The 22267-nt window shown below is 32.9% G+C and overlaps 3 protein-coding genes across 3 annotated transcripts; 1 reads left to right on the plus strand and 2 right to left on the minus strand.

The window, feature by feature from the left end:
- Positions 1–4119: 4119 nt before the first annotated feature.
- Positions 4120–5772, minus strand: LOC131604168 (uncharacterized). The gene is made up of 3 exons (XM_058876630.1): positions 5767–5772; positions 4849–5622; positions 4120–4734 (listed from the first exon to the last, which is right to left on the minus strand). The coding sequence occupies exons 1-3, from the start codon at positions 5770–5772 to the stop codon at positions 4120–4122; spliced, it is 1395 nt and encodes a 464-aa protein (XP_058732613.1).
- A 1690-nt stretch (positions 5773–7462) lies between these two features.
- LOC131601306 (sulfoquinovosyl transferase SQD2-like) lies at positions 7463–11956 on the minus strand. The gene is made up of 11 exons (XM_058873092.1): positions 11393–11956; positions 10336–10402; positions 10179–10249; positions 9914–10031; positions 9732–9805; positions 9568–9623; positions 9403–9486; positions 8798–8885; positions 8641–8718; positions 8417–8473; positions 7463–8257 (listed from the first exon to the last, which is right to left on the minus strand). Exons 1-11 carry the CDS (start codon positions 11782–11784, stop codon positions 7720–7722), a joined length of 1623 nt encoding a protein of 540 aa, XP_058729075.1. The 5' UTR covers positions 11785–11956; the 3' UTR covers positions 7463–7719.
- A 2908-nt stretch (positions 11957–14864) lies between these two features.
- LOC131604169 (uncharacterized) lies at positions 14865–15908 on the plus strand. The gene has a single exon (XM_058876631.1). It carries the CDS (start codon positions 14865–14867, stop codon positions 15906–15908), a length of 1044 nt encoding a protein of 347 aa, XP_058732614.1.
- Positions 15909–22267: the final 6359 nt, after the last annotated feature.

Raw genomic sequence — 22267 nt, forward strand, 5'->3', positions numbered from 1 at the left:
CTAAGACAGCTTGTACCTTAGTAGTTTCCATTGATATTCCCTTGCCAGATACTTTGTGGCCCAAGTAATCAACTTCTATTTCCCCAAAAGAACATTTTGACAACCTGGCATAGAGCTGATGTTGTTTCAATGTCTGCAGCACTGCCTCCAAATGCTTAAGGTGATCCAGCCACGAAGCACTGTATATCAGAATATCATCAAAAAAAATCAAGACAAACTTCCTGAGGGCGAATTGGAAAACATGGTTCATTAGGCACTGAAATGTTGCTGGTGCATTTGTAAGTCCAAATGGCATTACTAGCCATTCATAGTGTCCATGGTGGGTTCTAAAAGCCGTTTTCTCTCTATCTTTAGGCTGTACCAAAATTTGATGATACCCTGATCTTAAGTCCAATTTGGAGAAATATTGAGCTCCATACAACTCATCTAATAGCTCGTCCACTGTCGGCATTGGAAAGCTGTCCTTAACAGTGATTGCATTCAGTGCTCTATAGTCAATACAAAAGCGCCAACTACCATCCTTCTTCTTAACAAGAAGTATAGGTGACGAAAACGGGCTGTTGCTTGGCTGGATGATGCCTTGATCTAACATTTCCTGGACCATCTTTTCAATTTGCTCTTTCTGTACATGAGGGTATCTATAAGGTTTTACCTTCACAGGGCCTGAGTTTGGTTGCAGCGGTATTATATGGTCTTGTGCTCTCTGAGGTGGTAATGCAGTGGGGACTGTGAACACTTGAGCATATGTGTGCAGAAGTATGGCTAACTCAGGATCGATATTGGTTGGTAATTCTTTTAGAATATCATCTGGGACATCTGGTTTGATCAATTGTATTGCAAAGCACTGCTCAATTGCCTTGGTATTTTGTAGTCTTTTAAGGTGGTTGAGCTGTGCCTGGCTGACTTCCATATCGCTGTCACCTTGCAATGTGATGAATTGATCATTCTGAAAGAATTTCAGTGTTAAAGATGCATAGTCAGCCACATGAGGGCCTAATGTTGCTAACCATGTTGATCCCAAAATGATGTCTGCGCCCGAAATTTGTAATAAATACACAGGTACTTTCACCTCCTGGCCCTGAATCTGCAGTGGTAACTGCTGAATGATGCCTTCTGCACTTAAAATTTGTCCATTACCCACTAAGACTCGTAGGTTAGGAACTGGTTCCACTGGTAACTTAAGCACTTGAGCCACTCTAGGTTGAATGAAGTTGTCAGAACTACCTCCATCCACCAATATCTTAACCCTTATGCTTCCAACTTGTCCCGTGAATCTGATAGTGCCCACACCATGTGACCCTCTCATAGCATTTAAGGATAAGTGGTGAGTTTCATCAGCCTGGTTTTGCTCTACTATCATAACTGGTTGGTCATCAGGTGGGGGGTCGTCCGCTTCCTCTAACTGCAGCAACATGACTTGCCTATTGGGACACTTGTGAGCAGGGGAAAATTTCTCATCACAAAAGTAACATAAATTCTTTTCTCTCCTCAATTGGATCTCAGCAGGGGAAATTCTTTTTATATTTTGGTTTCGTATGTTGAATGGTTTGATTGGCGGTGTGGGTAGAAGTGGTGGTAATGTGGTTTTGGGAACATCATTTTTTTGGAAATTGGTTGAATATTTTGGTATAGTTGACGTGTTTGGGCTAGTGTTTCTGGCTAGGTTTGAAAATGTTTTTGGTTTTGGTGTTGAAGTGTATTTCTCCTCAAAGAGTTTGGCTAATGCCACAGCTTTAGTTAAAGTTTTGGGTTCCATGGCTCTAACATCCCTGCTAATTTCTTCCTGCAATCCGCTAACAAAACAATCCAAAATGGCTTCTGCACTTAATCCATCTACCCTATTTGCTAAGGCAGTGAACTGCATGTAATACTCATTAACAGTTGCAGATTGATTCAGTTTAAACAGAGTAGCGCGAGGGCAGTCATACGCAGATGGTCCAAAATCTAGTTCCAAAGCCCTAGTAAACGCTTGCCATGATTTGAATGGTTCAGTTTTCTGAAGCATTTGATACCACGGAACAACATCATGATCTAAGTGCACTGAAGCAATAATCAATCTATCAGCATCCGGCGTAGCGTAATAGTCAAAAAACTGTTCGGCTTTGAAGATCCAGTCCATCACATTTTTTCCATCAAAACGCGGGAAATCGAGTTTGACAGATCTCACCTGAAATGCGTTCGGTTGTGGAGGCTTAGATGATGAGTTCGAATGACCATGGGAAGACTCTTGTAATCGCTGCAGCAAGTGAGCCAGTGTTGTGTTGAGCTGAGAGAATTGTGATTCGTTAGCTCGTTGGAACTCTTCCATCCTTGACATCTGAACGTGACCAGCAACTTCCAAACGCTCTATCTGTGAAGCCATTGTTGTGCTAACCAATTCGATCGCATCCGCATTCTTTTTCAGCTCAGCATAAATTTCCTTCATGCGTGTGTTGTCTGCCATGGTGTGATGAAAGCACCAATGTAATGAGAGCAATTAATGGAACAGTAGTAACTCAGAAAGATAGGGCAAATTGGTGGAATAGTATTGAAATCAGTGAGGAATTTCAACAAACAGGTATAGTGCAGAAAAAGAAATATCTGAGCAGAGAGAGAGAATAATCAGAGGAGAAGAAGTGCGTACATCATTCATACGTCTCTCATTCCACTACCCTCCTATATAACAAACTAATTCTGTTGTGATTTGGCTAGCTTCCAGCTGGGCTTCTTTTGTCTTTTTCCGCGTCCCAATTCCTCATTATTCGGGAATTTGTTATCAGCTGGTGACTCAGCATTCCCACGTGCCACTGCGTTTGTTACAGTGTAATAGTTACCTCTGATACGCAAATTGAATTCAACTTTGTTACGCTTGTGCATCCTAGCATAAAAGATTCGAATCAAATGCTCATTGTACTCTTGAGTCAATTGCAGAAAGAAATTGATACCTTGATGATTGATTCTAGTCATTACCTCTAATATGTGAAATTCATCAGTAGTTGATACTTTGAAAAAGTGTTTTCTTGACACATTTCTTTCACGACATTTTTCATTAAAGAACTCCAAATTTGATTCATCCACCAAAGCAAACACTGATTATGGATCTGTTGAGGAGGCACCAATCTTGTTTTTGCCCTTACGAGTACCCTTTCCTTTTGCCAACTTAGGAGCCATGAAAAATATCACAAAATGGTCTTGCTTGGAAGGTGTTTAACGAAATGTCCCCAACGAACCAGTTGGTGTTTTAAGAGAGGATTGAGTACCCACACTTGACTATGATGCTAAGATATGGAATGATGCAATAAAACAACAAGGCAATCAATATATTGAGTTCTTAGAGAGATAAATGAGTTATGTAATGTATTGCAATGATGAACTTTAAATACTTTTGATTTGGATGCAATGTATGTAATGATGATTTGATTTTGAGAGCAAGTTTGATGACTTGGATGGTAGTATAGAGAGTTTTTCACCAAGAGAAATTTTGAGACTGATGAATATTAGTTAGGGTTTGTGAATGCTACATATAAATGAGAGAGGAGATAGAAGAAAGAAGCATAAATGGAGCCTTATTTAGATTGAGAGTCTCATATTTAGATTAGTTGAGATTATCATGTGACTGACGAGAGAGTGCATCTTTAAAATTTTCAATTTGCATTCTTTATTCTATTTTATTAAAATTATTTTATGAGAAACCGTATGTTCGAAAATAGTGTTTTTCTATAAAAAAAAAAAATTGAATTCTAAATCAAAACATTTGACAATTTTTAGTTTATAAAAGAATAATGTATAACAAAATATTTTGCATAAATAATTTAAAAATAACTTTTGTTTTATTTATGCGTTTGAAGAAACATGTAGTGAGATTTAATCTAACACAATGATTTTAAAGATTTTGTTGACAGAAGAAACACAATTAAAAAGTTTCTTCAAAAACAAGCAATTTGAAAACAAATTAATTCTTTTATTACAGGAGTTAAGGTGTATAATTCAATGATTATTCAAAAAAAAAAAACGCAAAAGGGGTTCACTAAGCAGATAGAACGATTAAGAACATAATAAACAGTAAAGTTAATAAAATTGGAGAAACAACCGCAAAAGAACGAACAAAGTTTACTCAATAATTAGAGAGAATAATTTACTTCATATTATAAAACACCAATCTAAGATACTGCTGCCCTTTGTTCTAAGATTTGGAGGCGCAATATATTTCTCAGATTTTTTATCCCAATTATAAACAGTACAATTGGTAATTTGATGAGGAAGATGACTACAAACTTGATACACAGAGTTGTTCTCATACCCCCATTTATTCGGGTTGCTCAATGCCTTACAGCTCTTAAAACAAGCATAAAATAATGCAATGTTCCCCAAGGTTTCGAGTTCCACGTAAGTCATGGTTGAGAAATCTATCTTGAAAACTTTTCTCTCTGGCGGAGAGAAGGAACCCCTTGTAAGATCAGGATTTAATCGAACTAAAAAAAGTTCGTCATCACATTTAACCAAGTTAAAGGATGATCTCTGTAACTCTAATTTTTTTAAATTGTGGGAATTAGCCATTTTAAAAAATTCAATATTTGCAGAATTCAAATTGAGTACCCCTATCCTGGCCTCCGAAGTAACAACATATATTATATTGTTCAAAGCCACAAAGTCGTCAATAAAGTTGTGAACTAAGTTGCCAATATCATGGGGATAGTCAGTGGAACAAGTAACCCAACCATTATTTCTAGATTGATAGACATGCAGACTGTTGGACTGAAAGCATAAAAATACCAAAACAAATTCCTCATAGTCTTTGTCAAAATCAAGTAATGCTTGGTATTTATGTTCAGGTGAGAAACTGAACTCAAAGGTGGATGGACAAATTACCTTCTTTTTTATTCTTGTAAATGGATTGATGAGCAGAAGCGAAGAATTGTCCGCTATAATAACGAAATATCCACAGGAACAGCTAACATAGATAGGGAAGGAGTCACCTGAGTAACTCAACATGTTCATCATCATCTTGTTCAAAGGATAAACTTTTTGTTTGGGTAGGCTAATACAGGAATATGGTACCTTAACAGGAGATTTCAAAACCTCAACAAGTAATGGTTCTTGGGATGTCAAGAATTTTGATTGATCTATTGATTTATGAACAACTCTCCAATTAGTGCAAACACGAGAAAATTGAAAGAGGTCGGCAAAATCGAGCTTTCGGGAAATAACATCAAGCACATCAAAAGGAAGTTCATCCCAACGAGGAAATGTGGCATGACACTGAGCTGAAAGGAAGGTGCTAATCTGGCTGATTAAATCCGCATGCTCATGCCGTCTGAGCAGCACCTCCACTCTTGAAGAAAGACACCTTTCATCAATCTTTCTATTCATGTAATCTGCAACAACTTTAATAAAATCATGATAATCATCTTTTAAAGTAACTTTGACTGCTTCAAAAAAGTCGGATACATGTTTCGGCAGAAGTTTGTTGAATTCCAAAATTAAATGTTTATGTCCTTCAAACAAGCTCGTCAATTTTTCTTCGAAAAATAAATAATGAATTCTTCCAAATTGAAGATCTTCCCAGAGTTTGCAAAATTGATCATACTTTTCCCTGTCATCATGAAAGGCAACTTCTACTTCCCTTAAAAATTCTCCTACTGCCTGAACATCAATTCCATTCGGTTTAATTCATTTCAAATCAAAACAAAAATAAATATAAATATATATAATTTAATTCATTCCCGAACAAAAACAAAAGTAAATATAAAAGTAAATATAAAATATATCTATATTATTGGCACATACCGCCATGGGTTGAAGTCTGTAGAACTGGTAAAACCTATCTGGTTCAGAGGCAGCGGTCAAAATCGCTTTTCGAAACTGTTAGTAGATCACAGAATCGCACGGTTAGTAGATCAGATCACAGAATCGCTTATAGATATGATAAAATCAATTCTGGTTCGGAGAAAGGGGTGAAAATCGCTTGTTAATAGGATTTGATAGATAGTCAATCTGGTAAAACTTATTTATATATAGGTTAGAGAAGAACGGATATGGACTCAACTTTCTTTATTGGGCTTTAGTTTTTTGGAGTTACGAATTGGGCTCACGATTTTTATTATATTTTGTAATAAATTCTAATTCTATCTATTTGGGTCACGATTTTTATATATAGAGATCTATTTACTTCAATAAAAATAACAAATAACAAAAATATTAGACCCATTTTAATTAAAAAAGCTACCACTAAAAAAATTTTAAAACTTGATTAGAAAATACGGTCATAAAAAAAAACTTAAAATAATAGTGAAAGAAGTATGCACAAGAAAATTTAAAATTTATAGAATTTAAAAAAAAATTGAACTATCGGAAATTTCAAATTTTCCGGCAACATGAACTCAATAAATTTTGAAATTGTTAGTAAAATTTTCAAAAAATTTCATAATTTCCTATAAAATTTTCAAAAATTCTAAAATTTCCAAAAAAAAAATCTTCCGGAAATTTTAACTTTGTCGATTTTTTACTCATTTTTTTAAAGAATTTCTGGTATCAACTTGAAATTTCCGGTATCGCCCGAGAGATTTCAAAATTTGGTTCGTTTGAGTGAATTTTGAAAATGGTAGAAATTTTGAGCAAGGATATTATAGTCTTTATCTCCGAAGATACTATTTGTTCCAATTGTCATTAATTTCTCAATAAAATTGGATAAATAGAAATAAAAAATTTCTTGAAATAGAATATTTTTTTATTATTTCTATAAATATAAATATTATTTATTATTTACTATAATAATTATTTTTTATAATAATTATTTTCTTGATTAATATATAGTTTACATAATAATTATTTTCTATAGTAATTATTTTCTTGACTAATATATAATTTACATAATAATGATTATATAATTATTTCAAGAAAATTTCTTATTTAATTTATGACAATTGAAGCAAATGATATCTTTGGAGATACATCTCCAAATTTATATTTCTTCAATATTATTTTTCTTTTAATTTCGGATTTCATCGCCATGGGAATTCAGCTTTCGCTGAGTGTCAACAATGTTCTTTCGGGATAGAGAAAGATAAGTGGTAATGTGCATTATTTGGATCTTCATGGTGTGCTTAAGGTGGCTAGAGTATTTTGATATTGGACTATGCCAAAACATGTGCTTATTTGGATCTTCCTGTCTTGGGTTGGATCAATCATTATTGGAGTTTGGTAAATAGATGACTTGATGCAATTGTGATGATATTGTAGTTGAATAACAGGAGGTATCTAGAGGTGTATTGATGCAGTAAGAAAGTATAGGCAAATGGAGACAGCAATATAATAGTCATAAGTTTGAGAAGTTACTAAAAAAAAATCTCGAGATTAACAATTTAAGCAAAGGTATAGTACTAGATACAACATTGTGGCGAAAGTTAATCTATGTAGCTGATCGCACTTAATGTGATAAAGCTTGTTGTTATTAGATCCTCCTAGTCCTAAGGACTCTTGTATATTTGTGTTCCAAAAACTTGAATGGATTATTCACTAACAAACTGCCCAAATGTGACTTACATTGCATAACAATATGAATCAACATTCACCTTAAATCTACATTATAAATTATAATGCTACAAAATATGGCACAAGCTAGCACAAATGTTGATCCACTATATACACAGCAAATGAATGCATTACAATAAACCAATCACACATTTGTCTAATACAACAAGACTTCAATCTTTCTTGAGGCCTAAGGAATCTTCCCAAAGTTTATACGATCGGCTTTCCATTATCTATTACAACTTCAGTCGGTTTTCCGTTATCTACTACATCTGACGGGAAAATACGTTTCGTTAGCCATTGGAACGGTAACAATAGTTGAGCTTTCTTCTTGCGCCAGAACCAAATCGCAGCGTTGTAATTATTGTTGCGAATCGTTCTAGTGGCCTCCCTCCAATCGTATTTCTCCATTTCTATACGTGCGGCTCTTCCCATCGTTTCTCTCAACTCTTTGTCGTGCAACAGAGGTACTAGTTTGCTTAAACAATCGTCGAGATCACCTGGAGTGTATAGGTATCCGATTTTGCCTTCTTGATCTTCGGGGATTATGTCTGGTACTCCACCGGCACGTGCTCCAACAACAGGAATCCCGGAAGACAAAGCCTCCAAGACAACTTGACCAAGTGTCTCGGACTCTGACGGCATAACAAAGACATCGCCACTAGCGTATGTTTGAGATAATTCTTCACCTGATAACATTCCTGTGAATACTGCAGGCATGCCTTCAAACAATTTCTCCAACTCCTCCCTGTTATAGTTAACAATCCATATTAGTTATCGGGCCCTATAACACCGACACCTCTGAAAAAAGGTGTCGGTGTCGTGTTTCCAATGTCCGTGCTTTGATCAGACACGAGAAATTACTTGATGTAGGGACTAATATCAAAGACATATCAAAGTAAGTTACCTGTAAGGTCCATCTCCAATAAACGCGATTCGTGCTTCAGGAAGCTTATCCATGACACTGCAAAGTCATGTGTATCAGATGTTAATGAAGGAAACAAGTATTCGAGTTTAGAGTACGGTACATTTCGTAGTAAATTACTAGAAAACGTATCTTGTAAAAGCTGTAAGTGTAACTAATAGAGCAGTTTTTGGGTGTAAACACCGAGTTTAGAAGATGATATTTACCTTTTGAGAAAATCTAAACTCTTCTCAACTCCAAGTCGTCCGACATGAACAATTAAGGGCTTCTCCGGTTCACCATTGCTGCATAACAAAAGTATAAGAATAAAATGAAACCCCATTATTTCAAACTTCGCACATGCAAATGACGAAAGGTACTCACCTCAGTCTCAATCGCATTTCATGTGACTTGTATCGAGGATTGAAACTTTCAGAATCAACACCCTTGTTCCAAAGACGAATCTTGTTAGCTGAACATCAAAAGGAAAAACATGTCAGATAAAGCATGTTTCATCGATAAAGATCCTAATTTATTTGAATGTATTTATTAGCATAAGCACTTGTGAGACTATCTAGGAGAGCTTTTGAAAGCAGCTTATGACATGTACAAAAGTTGTTTTCAGCTTATTTCCATATAGCTTATATAGAAATAGTTTGACTTTATTTTATCTTTTTGATATGGAAATAAGTTATGTGACACTGTTTGGGAGATTTTATCAAAACAACTTATGACATTTTTCATAAACTTTTTTGAACTTATTTTTATAAGTTATCCAAGATAACATATGAAAACAGCTTATAGCATATATAAAAACAATTTAAATTCATTTTATCTTTTGTTACAAAAATAGCTTATACAATCTTATTCATCTTATTCATAAGAGCTTATTTTAATAAGCACTTGTGCTATAAGCTTCAAATAAGCTGTTTATCAAAACAGACCCTAGTTTACGCATAAGCACTTATATGATGCGTGTTTATGCTCACCTGCTGTTACTCTAGCTTCTTCAAGATCCCTTGCAATGGCAGCCGATGGCACTAGAGTTAGATCGGCTGCTCTATGCAGAAACTCTATATAAAACAAAAAATTCATGTTACTCTCACAAAAATATGATTCCAAATCGAAAGATGAAAACAAGAGAGTATACATACTTAGAACCAACCACATCGGTTGCACTAGCCAGCTAAATGTGTATCTTGGAATGTATCTGAACCGACAAAAAAATCAACCATAAGAACACTAAGATATTATAGCAACGCCAATGTTAAAAAATAAATTTAGAAAATACGAAATTTTAGTGAAATATGCAACTTACACTGGTACATGAGTATGATACGACATGACAATAGGAACTGACAGAAGCTTTGCAATGATAAGAGCACCAAAAACCTGAAATGTAGTTCGAGTCAAATAAGTCTTCTAAGACACTTTTGTCCTTTAAAGTCGAATCGTTAATAAATGAGGTGATAAAGAAATGAAAATGAACGGCGGACATACCATTATTCCGGGGGATGAAGCATGAATTATGTCGGGCTTAAATTGCGCAACTGCTGATATTATTCTTGGACTAAGTGCCAAAGAGAGTGGTACCTTCTGATACCAAGGAAACGGGAAACTGCGTTTTTTATATATTAATGAAAATCATTAGTATGATGCTATGGATGTAGAAGCCGTCATAACTTCAAAGAACAGATTAGTATCAATCAAGGTGAATTTTTAAGAAAAAAATTAGCTAGAAGCTAAAGAGATCAATGTTAACAACCTTTTCGATCCAATTAGTTGTGCTCCATAAAATTCCTTAGGTACTCCTTCATGTGTTGTTACAACCAAGACCTATATATAACGCGCAAATGTAGTTAGTTGATAGAGAAAAGCATTGAATTTCAAAGAAAATAAGCATTTTTACACAAAGATGTTACCTCATCTCCCATTTCCCTGAGGTACTTTATAAAATTCTGGAAACGATTCTTGTATCCCGAGACATATCTGAAAAAGAAAAGACGCAAACCAAATCATTATGGTAAATTCTTTGGTATCACACTATTTTCTTATGGAGGATTATACAAGAATAATGCCATGTGTTATTCAATTTCAGTAGGTCATAATCGTAAACTTTTAATGCAGACACAGCTAGACAGAAAAACATTAGTTACTGCGCGATTGTAGCCATGCCACATCAACATTTTATATATCTATGTTAACCACAATTACACTGTAATTTATTGTTCAACTCACTTTTACATAAATATATCCAAACATAAAATCAATTCTACCAAACTCAATTCTGCTAGAATCAATTTTGTCCACCGCCAATCCAAACACACCCGTATATCAGTCATTTTTCGGTGTAAATTTTTGCAATAACATAATCATAACATGACCGCAACTGCAATTTAAATTCTTGCTTGCGAACTTAGTTTCTCAACGAGGATTCGAAGAAATAAACTTTTTGAGTTCAGACCAAAATATTCACAATTCAGATTCCCAAAAAACAGCAGAACATAGCTGAGAATAAATGTTAAGCTAATACTAAAGATATTTCAAAACACATGAAGCGTATGTTTGGATATTCTAGAGTAAAATTGATTTTTCTTCAAGAATTGATTCTAACTTGAAGCTAAAGTTTAGAATTTTGACATCTACAATTGATTCTATAGCCTTTCAACCAACTTTTCCATCGAAGCACTTAACCACAAATCACTTTACATTTAATCAACTTTTAGTCCTAATCAATTATACAAAATCAAACCAATTTCAATTTACTTGATCTATATAAAATCTAAGCCAACCAAACCCAAACTCATCAAACACCACAAAATCAGACCAATTACACAAAGTCAACTCAAGTAAAAATCAAAGATCAACGTTGTCACATGTTCCAACATAGAACAATTATACTTCAAAAACACAAACACAACATCAAAGATTGATTTTTCAATATTGAAAAGATTCTACATTGAATAAAACGCTACTTACGAAAAAGGAGAAGGCTCAACAAACAAAGCAATTCTACGAGGTTTAGAATTACTCTCATGGTCATTCAAAACAGAGTCAGGAGGACCCTCTTCTTCATCTCTAACATTCAACAAACTCTCTTCATCAATGGTCATTTTCGTAGTAGCTTCAAGCTTCAAACTTTTTCGTCTCTTCACACTCTCAATCCCTTCCAAGTTCCAAAATCGAACCTTTTTGCAAAAGGGTGTAATGGGTTGTGCTCGAAAAGATGTAAATCTAACAAAACTTTGAGGATTGAAATTGGATGAATAGGAAAAGGAATAAGAACAAGATGATGATGAAGAAAGGGTGGTGGAGTGAGGTGAGAGAAAAGGAGGAGAGAGAGAGGAATTTATAGAGAGAGAAGAGTTCATGATGAAAGGAAGGAATTGGTGAAAGAGTGTAATATAGGGTAATTAATATTTAAAAGATGGAATTGGTAAATTTGATATGAAATGGGTTTGTGGATTTTTAAGGGAAGAATCTTGGCACAAAAAATGAATGGATATTCTTTTGATGGAGGGAAATTGAGGAATCAAAATGGAATTGTGAGCATATGCTTATGGGTCACTCTCTCATAACTATTGTTCTATGGGAAAACCTAAGATATTTTTGTTTTTCCAAACACAATAGACTAATGTTTCATATAAGAGAGAACTACAATAAATTATAAAAAAAAATAAAACAAAATTCAACAATTTTCTTTATAAATTTTAACATTCAAAATTGCGTTCGAATCCAATACATCTAACTAAAATAAAAGAGATTATTTATCATCTTATTAAAGTGTTTTTTATTCTAAGATATTTTTTAGATATATAATAATAATAATTTTTAATAAATATTAGGATTTTTTATTTTATTATTTTATATTTCATTTTTATTTGAATTTGAATTCAATTTGAATTATATTTTTTAATCAATACAACTTATACTATTTTTGAATTATTATTCTTGACTTTGTATTTATTATAATTGAAATATATTAATAGTTAATAAATGTAAATTAATACTAGTAATATTTTTATAAATTATTATAGTTTTTAATATTTGTAAAATGATCAAATAAAACAAAATTTGTTGGACGGAGAAAGTAAAAGAAAATACTATTTATTGTTATTAGTTGTAACACAATATGTTAATTTTTTAATTTTTATTATAAAAAGTGTTAATATTTTAAATTTATTGAATAATTAATATATTTAAAATGAATTACATATATTAATTATTTTAAAATACATATAATAATATTTGAACTTTTTTGTAACTCTTTTGGGTGTTCTACACAAGACCTTGAGCTATGATATTGAGGTTAATAACTAAATAATTGTGTTTTGTTTCAAGTTATAAAGAGGCCAAAATTGATGGGGGGACATTTGTATTTCATTATTGTCCTTTTAGTGGTTGAGGAGGAAAGGTGGGTTCCTACAAGTGCATTTTCATAGCCAAATCAATATATGGCTATGATTTAGGAGTAGGTAATTGAAAATATATCTACACGTGAAAAATGATGACCGTGAGCATATTATCATATATGCGATGACATATACCATGACTAAAGATACCAACAAAACTTGGATACATGCAAGTTTAAAAAGTTATATATATATATATATATATATATATATATATATATATATATATATATATATATATATATATATATATATATATATATATATATATATATATATATATATATATATATAAACATTTATACTAGTGGATGTTCATCCCTCTTCTTATTCTTCATCTTCCTATTCCACTTTAATGTACATAATTTTCTACCTCCTTTGGGTCCTATAAATAAGACCCATATTACAATGTAAAGTTCACCCTTGAGAAGAATATAATATTATATTGCTTGTTCTCTTCTCTTCCTATCTTTTGATCTCTATATAGTTTCATTCAATTTATAATACGTTATCAGCACGACGCTCTCAGGTATGATTTGGAGGAGATCATTGTTTTTATTTATTTATGATATTCAGTAAATATAATCATATTAGGACATTTAAAATTTTGTAATTTTATTGTTCAATGATTTTATTGTAATTTTATGGTTAAGATTATGTAATTTTATTGTAATTTTATTTGTAATAGAATTGATGTATGTTTAAGAATATTATTAAAAAAAAAACTCAGGTAGCAACTCAACTTTAAGTAAGATGGGTTGATGTTGATGAGGTTCTGGATGACACATGTGGCTTTACAATGATTCCAATTTTGATTAGGGGTGTTCATTGGTTCGGGTAAATCCGAACCAAACCGGAATCCAAACCAACGCATAGTGTTCGGGTTGGACATTTTTCTAGTTCGGACAAGAACCGAACCGAACCAATGAAATCCAATGGCAATTGGTTCGGGTATCGGATTTTCAATTTTCTACCCGCAAACCCAACCCAAACCAATCATGATTAATAATCATAAAAATTACTATCAAGCATTCAACTTCAAGAAGAAAAAAAGTGAAATATCGTATGTGGACAAGTCATTTTATTTTAATTTTTTATTAGAAAATTGTTAGTGTATTGTGGTAAATGAGTATAGAGTTATGAAACACATTCATTATCATACTAACTCAAGTGACTAATTATAGATTCAAAATCTTTTAGGTTAAATATTTTTCTTGTTAGATATTTTTGAATCTATGAGAGAAATATTTCTAGTCTAATATTTACGATTAAATACTATTAGTATTATTTTTTATATTATCATGAAAAAATTAATTTTTAAATAAGTTAGTTTTTTCAAATATTTTTTTTCTATTTTTTATCTACCCGTTCAATCCAATCCAAACCAACCCGTTGTTTCTCGGTTTGGTTTGGCTTGGGCTTTATTGCAAAAAATTTCAAATCCAATCCAAACCAATCCATAAAATTTTAATCGGTTCGGGTATCGGATTCTCTCAAAACCGAACCAAACCGGCCCGCGAACACCCCTAATTTTGATGGATAGTGCACAAATAAATTTAATTGTGTCAAAGGATTAAAAGGTGGATTTGGCTTAAAGCATGAAAGAATTATTTTTGTTTATTCGGTGGAATTGAATTAGAGAAAGAAGAAATAACTTTTTGCATCCCAGAAGGATGGTTTTAATTTTAACACATCCCAGAAGGATGGTTATAATTTTTAGATCATTGTTTGTAACAAAAGCAAAGCATCCCTGAAGGATAGCAAAATAACATTGTATAGTTCATGAAGAACTCATAATGCTTTATTTATTTATTTTATTTTATTGTATATGTAAGATGTATTTTGTCACTAAATTGATATTTTTTTATAAAAAAAAACAAACAGATAAAAAAAACAATCTACTTTACTATTGTGTTATTTCTAAATATTAGAATTTACAAAAGTATTATTTTAAATATTAATATTTAATATTGCCTTTATGATAATTATGTCATTATAATATTTTTATTTCTTTTATTTTTATGATAGAACTACTAAGTATGTCAAATCTTACAAAATTGGATTTTGGGGCTCTTGATATTTCGGGAAAGAACTATTTGACATGGGCCCTAGACGCCCAAATTCATTTAAGCGCAGAAGGTCACGATGACACTATTAAAGAAGGAAATAAATCATCTGATCAACAAAAGGCAAAAGCCATGATATTCCTTCGTCGTCACCTTCACGAGGATCTTAAAAATGAGTATCTTACCGTAACTGACCCACATGTCTTGTGGAAAAATTTGAAAGATAGATATGATCATAAAAAAACGATTATCCTACCAAAAGCTCGATATGAATGGAAGCATTTACGTTTGCAGAATTTTAAAAGTGTAAGTGATTATAATTCTGCAATGTTTAGAATAACTTCTAAGTTATTATTATGTGGAGAAAAAGTAACTGATGAAGATATGCTAGAAAAAACATTTTCCACTTTTCATGCATCCAATGTGCTCCTGCAGCAGCAGTATCGAGAAAAGGGGTTTATTAAATATTCTGACCTAATATCTTGTCTTCTTGTGGCTAAGCAAAATAATGAACTATTGATGAAAAATCACGAGGCCCGTCCCACTGGTACAACTCCATTCCCAGAAGTGAATGTGGCAAGGCACGACCACTATAGGAAAATTCGTGGCCGCGGTCGTGCATACGCACGTGGTCGTGGTCGTAATTATGCTCATGGTCTTGGTTTTGATCGTGGTCGCAATGGGAATCATAAAAACACATATTTCCACCCGAAGTGGAAAAATGTTGAAAAGAATGAAAAAGAGGGTCAGAGTAGCAAAACAAATGAAAATATTTGCTATCGTTGTGGAGGAAAAGTTCATTGGAGTCGCACTTGTCGTACTCCAAAACACCTTGTTGATCTTTATCAAAAATCACTGAAAAATAAAAAGGAAAGGATCGAGACTCACTTTGCTAATGAAGATGATGATCCAGATTACGGTAATATGGATGTTACCCATTTAGATATTGGTGACTTCTTTGCTGATCCAGATGGAAAAATTGATCACCTTATTGGAGATGGAAATGTCAAGAAATAAAATTTATGGAAATTTTCTTTTTAAGTTTTATGGATGTTTTGAATTTTATTTTCTAATAATAATAAAGTGTGTTTTCTACTTGTTTGTTTACATAATTTACTATTTAAATAATTTGTGTTTTTAATGTGCGCTTATAACTTATTGTTAAAAAAAATATTGTTTTTAGAATGAATATGGACACTAGCTCCAGTAATGAAGATGTGTGCCTTGCTGACAGTGCAACAACCCACACAATTCTCAAGCATAAAAAATATTTCTCTAATTTAGTGAATCGAAAAACTAATGTCAGTACTATTTATGGCACCTCAAAAATAATTGAAGGCTCTAGAAGAGCCCATATGTTGTTACGTGGTGGAACAATATTGCACATTGATAATGCATTATATTCCCCCAAGTCCCATAGAAATTTATTAAGTTTCAAAGATATCCGCCTAAATGGATACTATATTGAAACAGGAGATGATGGAGGGATTGAACATCTGTGTATTACAAAACACAATTCAGACACAAAATGTGTAATGGAAAAGCTATCGGCTTTATCCTCTGGCCTGTACTAAACTTATATTAGTACAACTGAAGCACATGCAACTGTAAACCAGAAGTTTACAAATAATGATAAATTTCTAATTTGGCATGACCGGTTGGGCCATCCCGGTTATATAATGATGCAAAAAATAATTGAAAATTCATGCGGTCATCAGTTAATGAGTAGGGAAATTATTCAATCGAATAAGTTCTCTTGCAGCTCTTGCTCACAGGGGAAGTTGATAATTCGGCCACCACCAACAAAAATTGGAAATGAATCTATCAGTTTTTTAGAGCGCATACATGGTGATATTTGTGGGCCAATACACCCATCATGTGGACCATTTAGATATTTTATGGTTTTAATTGATGCATTAACTAGATGGTCACATGTTTGTTTGTTGTCAACTCGTAACCAAGCGTTTGCGAGATTGCTAGCTCAACTGATTCGAATAAGAGCCCATTTCCCCGATTATCCTGTCAAGAAAATTCGTCTTGATAATGCTGCAGAATTTTCATCTCAAGCATTTAATGAGTATTGTATGTCTATTGGGATTGACATTGAACACCCAGTAACACATGTTCATACACAAAATGGACTTGCAGAATCATTTATTAAACGAATAAAATTAATTGCAAGACCACTGATTATGAGATGCAAGCTCCCAGTTTCAGCTTGGGGACATGCAATTTTGCATGCTGCAACATTAATTCGCATCAGGCCAACGAGTTACCACACCTCTTCCCCTTTACAATTAGTTTTTGGTAAAGAACCTAATATTTCCCATCTAAGAATTTTTGGATGTGCGGTGTATGTTCCAATTTCTCTACCACATCGCAATAAGATGGGTCCTCAAAGGAGGATGGGAATATATGTTGGATATGAATCTCCGTCTATTATAAAGCACCTTGAACCAACAACAGGAAATTTATTCACTGCTCGTTTTGCTGATTGTCATTTTGATGAATCAAATTTTCCAGCATTAGGGGGAGAGAATAAGAAGGTGGAAAAAGATATCAGTTGGAATGAATTATCATTATCTCATCTTGATCCTCGAACAAAACAATGTGAACTAGAAGTTCAAAAGATAATTCACCTGCAAAACTTAGCAAATCAATTGCCAAATGGGTTCACTGATCCAAAAAGTGTGACTAAATCATATATACCAGCTGCAAATGCTCCAATAAAAATTGATATCCCTGTTGGACAATCTAATGAGTCTCAACCACGCCTGAAGCGTGGTAGACCAATCGGTTCCAAAGATAAAAATCCTCGAACAAGAAAGGGAGCTAAGAATAAAGATGGCCCAAGTGAGGATATAGAAAATCTAAAAGAATCGTCAGACATAATAGACATTTCATCTCTAGAATAGATTGACCAGGTACCTGAAATTCATGAAAATAAAGAGATCTTGATAAATTATGTCCAAAATGGAATACAATGGAACCGAAACGAAGTCGACATTGATGATGTTTTTGCATACAATATAGCGCTAAATGAGATAAATGGCAAAGAGGATGAGGAACCAACGTCTATTAAAATTTGTAGACAAAGTGAGGACTGGCCAAAATGGAAGGATGCGATTGAAGCAGAATTAAACTCACTCTATAAAAGACAAGTTTTTGGACCTGTAGTCCGAACACCTGAAGGTGTGAAGCCAGTTGGATACAGATGGGTTTTCGTACGAAAACAAAATGAAAAAGGTGAAATTGTGAGATACAAAGCTCGACTTGTCGCTCAAGGATTTTCCCAAGGACTTGGAATTGATTTTGATGAGACATATTCACCTGTAATGGATGCAAGCACTTTTCGATATATAATAAGCCTAGTAGCACACGAAGGGCTTAATTTGCACATGATGGATGTTGTAACAGCTTATCTGTATGGTTCACTTGATAGTGAAATTTACATGAAACTCCCTGAAGGGTTCAATGTACCAGATGCACACAACTCCGAATCTCGAGAACGCTACTCCATAAGATTGAACAAGTCTCTCTATGGGCTGAAACAGTCTGGACAAATGTGGTATAATCGCCTCAGTGAATATTTGCTTAGAGAAGGATATACAAATAACTCCATTTGTCCTTGTATTTTTATAAAAAGATCAGGAAAGGAATTCGCAATAATAGCTATCTATGTGGATGACATAAATATTATTGGAACTCCTGAAGAGCTCCCAAAAGCTATGAGTTGTTTAAAGAAAGAGTTTGAGATGAAGGACCTAGGAAAGACAAAATTATGTCTAGGTTTGCAAATTGAACATTTGGACAAAGGAATATTTGTACATCAAGAAGGCTATATAAAAAGTGTTAAAACGCTTCTATATGGACAAAAGTCATCTGTTGTCTACTCCATTGGTTGTTAGATCATTAGATGTGGAGAAAGATCCTTTCAGACCTCGAGAAAAGGATGAAGAATTGCTTGGTCCTAAAGTACCATATCTCAGTGCAATTGGAGCACTAATGTACCTTGCTAATTATACACGTCCTGATATATCATTTGCTGTAAATCTATTAGCAAGATACAGTTCTTCACCTACACGAAGACATTGGAACGGAGTCAAACATATACTTCGTTACCTTAGAGGTACAATAGACATGGGTTTGTTTTATACAAAAGTATCCCAATTCGAATTAACAGGTTATGCAGATGCAGGTTACTTGTCAGATCCTCATAATGGTAGATCACAAACTGGTTATTTGTTTACATGTGGAGGTACAACTATTTCATGGAGATCGGTGAAACAAACCATAGCAGCAACATCATATAATCATGCAGAACTTTTAGCATTACATGAGGCAAGTCGAGAATGCGTTTGGTTGAGATCCTTAATTCAGCACATCCAAAATACTTGTGGTTTATCTTTTGAAAAATTAAATACAATGATCATATATGAAGATAATACCGCATGCATCGCTCAATTGAAAGATGGTTACATTAAAGGAGACCGGACAAAACACATTTCCCCAAAGTTCTTCTTTACTCATGATATCCAAAAGAATGGTGATATAAGCATCCAACAAATCTGTTCATGTGATAACCTTGCAGACCTTTTCACAAAGTCACTCCCAAGCAGAATTTTTAATCAACTAGTACACAAGATTGGTCTTCATCGAAGAAATGACTGTTCAACTGAGGGGGAGAAATGAAAGAATATTGTACTCTTTTTCCTTCACTAGATTTTTTCCCACTGGGTTTTTTCTAGTAAGGTTTTAACGAGGCATATCCTCAATGGACATCCAAGGGGGAGTGTTATAAACATTTATGCTAGTGGATGTCCATCCCTCTTCTTATTCTTCATCTTCCTATTCCACTTTAATGTACATAATTTTCTACCTCCTTTGGGTCCTATAAATAAGACCCATATTACAATGTAAAGTTCACCCTTGAGAAGAATATAATACTATATTGCTTGTTCTCTTCTCTTCCTATCTTTTGATCTCTATATAGTTTCATTCAGTTTATATATATATATATATATATATATATATATATATATATATATATATATATATATATATATATATATATATATATATATATATATATATATATATATATATATATATATATATATATATATATATATATATATATATATATATATATATATATATATATATATATATATATATATATATATATATATATATATATATATATATAAGGAGGGATCAAATTACACCAGAAAAGTTACACCACGAGTTACAGTCGCTCATAACTTCATTTCTAATAAATATTTTTCTAAAATTAACCGTTGGATTGAAACATAATATCATATAGATCATACCTATAAAGTTTGAGATTAATCTATAATAATTTACTATACCATCAAGATATCCAAAGATTAATGTCAAATTGAACTTTCATATAACGTTAATTTTGATGTAATTCGTTGACATAGTAAATCATTATAGATTAATCTCAAACTTTATAGGTATGGTCTATATGATAGTATGTTTCAATCCAACGATTAATTTTAAAAAATATTTATTCGAAACGAAGTTGTGAGCGAGTGTAACTCGTGGTGTAACTCTTCGGGTGTAATTTGATCTCTCCTCTCTCTCTCTCTCTCTCTATATATATATATATATATATATATATATATATATATATAGTGATTTGATGATAGTCAAAACAAATTAAGGTACATATTATTTCCATAATAGTTTATTTATCCATAGTCATTAAAGAATGGTTATGAGGAAGGTGTATTTGGATTGCCGGTAGGCAGAATTGATTCTAATAGAATTGAGTTTGGTAGAATTGATTTTAACAGAATTGAGTTTAGCAGAATTAATTTATGTTTGGATACATTTATGTAAAATTGAGTTGAACAACAAATTCCAGTGTAAAAATCACCTAGAATCAATTCTTTAGGTAGAAGTTACAAATTCTAACTTCAAGTAGAATCAAATCTGGAGGCAGAATCAATTCTATTTTTGATAAAACAAACATCTCAAACTCACCCAAAATCAATTCTACGCCTCTAGAATTGATTCTGGGTCTTCCAAAAGCCAATCTAAACATGCTATGAAAATAAATATATTGTGTCTCCTAAAACCCTCTCATGTGAGATTTAAAATCACAATTTATGTACAAAGAGTGGGTCCAAGCATATTAGTGTTATTAATAGGAAACTGAAAACGAAATTTTAAAAAAATATAGAAAAATATTTGACATTTTTAAAAAAATAATTTTGTTTAGAATGATGAAAGAGTCATTATCGTTACTATATTTTTAATTTTTAGAATACTATAACAACATAAAAGATTTTTAGAAAATTTATGTAAGTCCTCCAAAACCCTCATTCAATACAATTTTTGAGTTCCCTCATTTTATAGGGTTTTTGGTGTTATAAATAAAATCAAACCCTCCAAAACCCTCCTACCCAAAATATTTCTATTATTTTCACCCAATCCTTCCTATTTTTCAAAGCCCTTCCCTCTCTTCCCCTCCAAACTCGCAAATAAAACCTTATACTTTAATGCATATATTTAAATTATGGTCGTCTTTAATCAGCATTAAGATTCAATTTTATATAACGTCTATAGTATATATATATATATATATATATATATATATATATGTCTATTGGGGATTTTGTTTAGGGTTATATAAATTAAATATTATGAAAGTTTCTAATTATCAAAGTGGCCAAACTTGTAAATTTAATTAATTTTAAACTTAGAATTTATTTCAATTTTCCAAAATATAAGTGCTAAAATTTATGGTTAATTTTTTAAGAAAATTAAAAGTTTATTGTGTTGGACATTTTTGGATTGTTCAAAGGTTTATAAGTTGTTGTATTAACTAATGAACATGAAGGTGCATTATTAATTTTATTTATATATTCAAAGAGAATGAATATTTTATTATTATTACATATATCATGCCAAATAAATGTTAAACTGTTCTGTTCAAAAATTATGAGTGTGTGCATGTTTCCACTATAAGAGCAGGGAGACTCGGAGACCTTAGTGGGTATATTACATGTTTGAAGTGAGGGCTAGCTCACGGCGGCTAGTATCCATATACGGTAGTTTTTGAAGTTGTTTATGGGACCATCTCACATAAGGTGAGAGACCACGCTGTTGGTCGGCGCTGCTAGGTCGCGGGCGGTTAGAGTGATGTTGCTAGGGTTACTCGGAGCATAATACTCCCCGAGTGGTGTTTGGATGTGTCTAAATATGTGTTACTTGATAGAGAGTCCTCCACTTCTCTCTCCTATTTGGGGAAAGGTATTATCTATATAGGCTCTCTTTGGCCTGGGTTGTAACATTAGTGGGCAGTTATGCCCCACCTTCATGGCCAAGGAAGTGATCAGGGGAAA

Source organism: Vicia villosa, linkage group LG5 (genome assembly GCF_029867415.1).
Source record: "Vicia villosa cultivar HV-30 ecotype Madison, WI linkage group LG5, Vvil1.0, whole genome shotgun sequence".
Classification (NCBI taxonomy): domain Eukaryota; kingdom Viridiplantae; phylum Streptophyta; class Magnoliopsida; order Fabales; family Fabaceae; genus Vicia; species Vicia villosa.

Coding starts and splice junctions, on each gene's coding strand:
- LOC131604169 (XM_058876631.1), top strand. CDS start 14,865: ATGTCAAATCTTACAAAATTGGATTTTGGGGCTCTTGATATTTCGGGA.
- LOC131601306 (XM_058873092.1), bottom strand. CDS start 11,784: ATGAACTCTTCTCTCTCTATAAATTCCTCTCTCTCTCCTCCTTTTCTC. Junction 9,806..9,913: donor CTTCATCCCCCGGAATAATG/GTATGTCCGCCG, acceptor ACTACATTTCAG/GTTTTTGGTGCTCTTATCAT. Junction 9,624..9,731: donor TATCATACTCATGTACCAGT/GTAAGTTGCATA, acceptor TTGTCGGTTCAG/ATACATTCCAAGATACACAT.
- LOC131604168 (XM_058876630.1), bottom strand. Junction 4,735..4,848: donor TTACAAGAATAAAAAAGAAG/GTAATTTGTCCA, acceptor TTATGCTTTCAG/TCCAACAGTCTGCATGTCTA.